The 6,274-nt window shown below is 34.6% G+C and overlaps 1 protein-coding gene across 3 annotated transcripts; it reads right to left on the reverse strand.

Annotated features, from left to right (window-relative positions):
• Positions 1 to 435: 435 nt before the first annotated feature.
• Positions 436 to 5,585, reverse strand: LOC132625955 (protein NEN1-like). Of its 3 annotated transcripts, XM_060340631.1 has the most exons (7): positions 5,028 to 5,585; positions 3,908 to 4,065; positions 3,555 to 3,604; positions 3,188 to 3,251; positions 2,922 to 2,992; positions 2,640 to 2,837; positions 436 to 1,139 (listed from the first exon to the last, which is right to left on the reverse strand). In XM_060340631.1, the coding sequence occupies exons 1-7, from the start codon at positions 5,320 to 5,322 to the stop codon at positions 926 to 928; spliced, it is 1,050 nt and encodes a 349-aa protein (XP_060196614.1). In that variant the 5' UTR covers positions 5,323 to 5,585; the 3' UTR covers positions 436 to 925. The 3 variants fall into 3 exon arrangements, with proteins under 3 accessions (XP_060196614.1, XP_060196611.1, XP_060196612.1); XM_060340628.1 differs by having other exon boundaries at positions 2,640 to 2,992; positions 5,028 to 5,580; XM_060340629.1 differs by having other exon boundaries at positions 2,640 to 2,992; positions 3,555 to 3,601; positions 5,028 to 5,578.
• Between the last annotated feature and the right edge of the window lie 689 nt (positions 5,586 to 6,274).

Here is a 6,274-nt window from a genome sequence, read left to right on the forward strand (position 1 = left end):
TAATGCTCCGAGTTTTGTCCAATTCTCATACCACACAGTAGATGATCCTGCTTTAATTTCCCACCAGATCTCATGCTCCACAGATTCCCTAGCTTTAAGCATTTTTCTTAGGAATTGAGGTGTTATTAGTATACTTAGTACTTTTTCTTCTTCTAAATACTTGGTACATTCATAAAGTAATAATATTGTGGTTGTAAAAACTTCTAATTTGTAATCAATTTGTCTGCCACTAAGGCAATTCATGCTTTCTCCATATAATCAAACATGACATAAATGTTGTGTGATTATAAAAGCTTTTCATTAGGGTAAATGTTTAAAGTAAAATATTTCCGACTGTAGAATTATTTCTTTTTTTTTTTAAGGAATAAAATTAGGAATCACCTGAACTAAAACAGAAAGAGTGTAACAAAAGAGAAGCTGATTTTAAAAACCAGATTAAACCAAACTTATCGAATCCCTTTGTTAATACTTGTTACATTCATAAAATAGCAAGGTACACTTTCTACAGGACATCATATCAACTTTACAATGGACACTATTTAAGCCAGAATAATAAATTACGAAACAACAACAATAGCTACTCCTCAATTCCAGACAACCAAGGTTGCTTCTATGAATCCTTGTTGATCATATTTTTCTGTTTAAGCTCAAAATAATATGGTAGAAAACAATAATAACAACAACTACATCTCAATACCAAAGAAATTGAGGTCCCTATATGAATCCTAACTTACCATATTTTTCTGCTTAAGCTCAGGATTATACGAAAGAACAACAACAATACCAACAACAACAACAACAACAACAACAACAACAACAACAATACTAATAATTATGCTTCAATCCTAAACAAGTTAGAATCAACTATATAATCCTGACTGACCATGTTTTCCCGTTTAAGCTCAGAATAATACGTTAAGAAGTTCTAGTGATGTATAATCAACTTATCAGCCACTAAGCGGATTCCTGCTTTCTCCATATAATCAAAGGTGTCCAAAGAGAGATATGCATCCACAAAGTTCCCAGGAATGATCAATCTCTCTAATTCTGCAGAGTCAAAGTTACTGGACTCAACTCTTTGGTTGGTGAAAGATCCATTTTGATGTCTCTCTATATGTGTTTCCCCTCTAGCCTTCAAGCTGCACATTAAGCAAATAGAAAGTGAAATATGATCAAATAAAACACATAAAAGCCTATAATGTTCCATCAGGCTCATATCGGATCCCCAAAAAATTAGTAATATAGTTTTGGAGGATCTGACAATACAGGTGCCTAAAGCATCAGGGGCGACTCAACAAAAATAGTAAACTAAATCCAAATCTTGACGAAATGCCTTAATTGGTTGCTCAACATATTCGTTACATATTTGTACTTTTACTTTCCCTTTTTTCAGAAATAAGAAAATTTCAAGGATATAATAAAGAGGACAAATGACAATTGAGTCAAGTCTCTGCATAAGTAAAGAAGGAAAAAAATGAGCAACAGATTCTTGATGGACTTTCTTTATTTATGATTAGGATGGACACCTTATGAACCTGAAGAATAGATTGAAGCTAGGCCTCTACATAAGTGAGGTAGGAAAATCTGCAACAATTCAACCCCTCTTTTTGAATATTTGCGACTTGTACAAGATGATATTACCATTTCGGACTTACTAAGATGATTTGAATTCAGACCGGGGGGGGGGGGGGGTGAGGGGCTTGAGTGAGTTTCGTCACATTTTGGAATCTTAGACAGTTTTAAATTTTTTGTTGTCATCTGATGTCTTGCAATCGCAAAAGGTGGAGAGATGGCCTGAACCGTAAAAGGGAGATGGGCTTCACAAACACGAGTGGAGTCAACTCTATTGACTTCCATGATCGCAACTCTTAGATGCTCATCCAAATGCGGGTTCATACCTATTTTGAATTCTGCATTGTACTTGGTAATTGACTTTTGGATTATTTACGTCTTTATGTTCGACTTATATCCTGTTTAGGGTGCATTTACTATGTTTAATGAATTGTTCGCTCGATATGGGGGTTGTTGGGTGCAGTGGAGGATCTAGGATATTCTCTGAGAGGGTTTGAAAAATAAAAATGTAGTGCCCGAGGCTTGAACTTGGAACCCCAAGGTGAATTTTAAACTCCCTAAATCACTGAACCAACCCTTACTCTTGTGGTCAAGGTGTTAAAAATCTATATATGTACATAAAACATATAAAAATTCTTTATATATACAGTGTACTTTTTTGCTGAGGGTGTTCGGGTGAACACCCTCAATAGGGTGTAGATCCGCCCCTGGTTGGGTGCCAGTCGCAAAGTCTGGGGTTCCGGCACGTGACAGTATCAACATTTTCTCACTTAGCTGATTGATACTATTATAAATATATCAAAGCAGTTCTATATCAAAATCAGCAACATGTAATATATCTCACTAAAACAATTGCAGAAAACAAAGAAAAAAGGTGACTGATTTTCTGGGATATCTGGATTGAGGTTATCTTTCCTGATTAGAAGTTATTTCACTTGGACTCTTCAAATATACTATCAGTCTGTCAGATGTGTGTCGAATCCTCCAAAAGCTATACATTTTTGGATGACTCGACACTGGCGTGACAACATATTTGGAGGGTCCGAGCATATAGATTAGTAACTTACCGCAATCGAATGCTTTGATAAACTCTGTGAACAACAGGCAACCATTCCGAGTTACCACCAAAATCCTTGTACAACTGCTCCGCATGAACATCACATTTGTCAAGAATTTCACATAGAAGCGAAGAGGCATCCACCACGAAAGTGAGTCGACGATTAGCATTATCGAACTTCCTGATTCCAAATCGCACTTTGAGGCGACTGCAATGCAACTTCAAATCAATGTCGTGGTGCATAATACGTATTTTCGGGTTTCCATCGTAAAAGGAGGCAGGGATGGCGTACGTAGAATATATAGAAACTTCATCGGGTGAAATCCATGAAGTTTGAGGAAGAATCTCGGGACACATAGACTCCTGCAAATAAGTTGAATTGTGTATCATAGCATTTGTGATGCTTTAAAAGCTTTTCATTAAGGATAAAATGAGAAATTTATAGTTAGACTGTTTCAAATATAGAGATGTATCATTCTTTTTTTTGGGACAAACAAATAAGAAAATTGCGTCATATAAACTGAAACAAAATATGAGCAAAATAATAATTACACTTACCAAGAATAAAACAGCTCCACAGTGCTTGACAACTTCAAGATTCATCCGGACATCATCCAAACTCCTGAAATTACAGAGATAAAGAAGTCACAAACTTGATCCATACTATGAAAAAAACTGGAATTAGTTACGAACTTTGTCGCTAATCCGCCGCTAAAAATGCTCGTAGCTAACAAAATTGTTTGATAATGCATGCTATTTTGTCGCTAAATAGGATTATCGACAGATTTTGCTGTTTAGTTACAACATTTGTCTGTCGTTAATTCCTAGTTTTATAGTACTACGCGGCCTCCACTAAAAATATCAAACTATGGTCTAATAACAATCAACTTATCCTTAATACAAACGAATTAATATTCATACTTACCTATGCACTTGCTTTTTAGATCCAAAATAAGCTGCAAGACTATCCAACTGCTACAGACATTATCACACAAATTAGTATCAGCCTAATTCTTACGTAGTTCCCAAATATATAAATTTTATTAAAAAAACTTAAAGATTTTATGTCTGATTTCACGATCAAAATTAAGAAATAAAAATTTCGAAATCCGATTGTGCAGACAAAGGTAATACATGATTTGCACCAAATCTAATGGGCTCGGACGGACCCGTAACAAATGTATCGAGTCCACCTTTACTTTCCCGGTTTGTTTCAGTTTCACTGACCTCTAGGCTACACCCCTTGATTCAGAGTCATCAAAGGAAATAAAAAAATACCTTCATGTTACCAGCTCTCTTTCCAAACCAGCCCGTTAACAAATGTTGTGAATCAATCAAGTGCCTATATTCTGGTGCTGGCTTATTAATTCCATCAAACGCCTCTTTAATTCGAGCACAATCAAAGTCCTCAATATTATGTCCAGCCCATATTCGATCTGTCTCAATATATAGAGATACAAGCGTCACACAAGAATAAAATTAGACTTCTCATAACATTTACATATGCAATTACAACACTTTCGAATGTAACTTAGGATCGAGAATGATGAAGAGGGTAGTCAAAATTATTCCAAGGTGAAATATTTATTTTCTGACGTGAAATTTATAGTGGTAACGCGCTAACGTGGTGAGTAAAGTGTCATAATTGTACGCCAAAAAATTGACATTTCGAGTCAATTTGTATTTTCTGATTAATTCATACTCAGTTCAATATGACTTTAATGTGACAAAAAATAATTTTATGATGTTACAGTTATAATAAGTAAAATTCAGTACTTTGATAATAAAAATAATTCTGCGACTTTATCATTATAACAAGTAGAGTTCAGTAGCCATAAGTAAAATTAACTCAATTTCCAAGTTACCAATTTATACTTCACTATAAAGTGTTATAACAATTATACGAGTAATCTTATATACTAAGTATTTTTTCACATAACATCAAAGATTGTGATAGGATGATAAGTATCATTTAATTAATTCATAATTGAAAGTCTCGAGTTTATGCCCTGGATATGAAGTGATTGCTTTTGGTAGAGAGCACTTTACCCTCAGAGTGAGACTTTCGGGCACGAATCCAAATTAGTCGGGCCCTCATAGCGGGTGCCAAACATCGAGTGAGAAACTAACAAAAACATTTTCTACATTACTATAGTTACTAGTGTAAAAAGGGTACATCAGTATTCGGGGTAGGACCGCATTCCAAGGAGTATAATATGGGTAGCCTATCCTGATGCAAATATCAAGCTTGAACCTACAAAGTAAGGATTATATGAAGATAATTTTACCGTTACTCTGATATAGGGACACTCCCATTCTATAGTTACTAGTGTGTAAAAGTTGGAAAAAATAAAAAAACATGAGAATGATGAGTTTTTTTTATATGCTAATTACTTACCATGGAGGATATGGTAGATAGTGTCAGCAACTTTAGAGAAGTGAGGGGCAGAAACTAAGTCTTCTCTTGTAATGCCTTTCTCTGAAAGATTTTTCCAAGAACGATCCGTTAATATATCCAAGTCATCGGGTCGGATCAGGGTCTTATAACTAGTATTATTAAGCTCAATCAACCTCCTTGGACATACATATATGGATCCGAATTCATATAGGATCCGAAACGGATCTGGGCACGTCGTCTCCACGTCAAAGAACACAATTGCATCATGTTGTCCATCTATGTTCATGATCTCCATTAATACAGCTGAGCTTAGCTTCACAATGTTTTACACTCACACACACACAGCGAGAATATAGTTTCTTGTTGTGTTAAGGTTGTGTAGTGATATATATTACTCCGAGTGTGTATATATATAGATGCATGCATATAGGCTAGGGGGCAGAGAAAGCATGTAAGGTACAGATTGGGCAGAACACAATTATTTTAGTCTAGGTCCTGTACATTTGATGAGACTTAAACTGAATATGGACATACAACAAATTTTTGGAACTCCTAAACTTAAAATTCAAAATACATTTACTTGCTTCAACCCAAAATATAGGGTGGGTATACCTTGCTTCAAGTGGTGACCTAATTTTTTTACTTCCGCATCCAATTTTATGTGATATTGCAATTTGGACAGTCGAACATTTTTCTTTTACTATGATTTTCTCGATTTTTTTAAAAATATTTTTTGAATCATTAGCTATACTGACTTGTAGTATTCTTTATGTAGTTTTTATGTGTGTGTATATATATACACGTATTAAATATGAAGAATATATACCTGAATTCAAATAATAAATTAGTTGTTTTGACACTCGTTCGTCGAATGCTTCACATAGACCGGAATAGAGAGAGCACCAAATATGCATGTATAGATAATAAGCAAAATGAAAATATTTGGTATAAATATGAAAAATGACACTATTTATCGTTATTATTTATTCATTTATTCACTTTCTTTAAATATTAACATCGCTTGTGAAAAATTCTGCACTCGTCACTGCGTATATAACTATACTGGTGAATTATGGAAATAATGTATCCATGGTGGGGCAGTGTAGGGTACTGATAGTAACTTTATCATTTTTTGCTTTTAACAGCTTGGAATTTGAGAGATTCTTTTGCTTGGTGTTGAAGTAGTGTACCTCGGAAGCTTGCATCTTTGTTTGGATAGTTTTCATTTCATAATGTATCATATCCTA

This window comes from Lycium barbarum, chromosome 2 (genome assembly GCF_019175385.1).
Source record: "Lycium barbarum isolate Lr01 chromosome 2, ASM1917538v2, whole genome shotgun sequence".
Taxonomy (NCBI): domain Eukaryota; kingdom Viridiplantae; phylum Streptophyta; class Magnoliopsida; order Solanales; family Solanaceae; genus Lycium; species Lycium barbarum.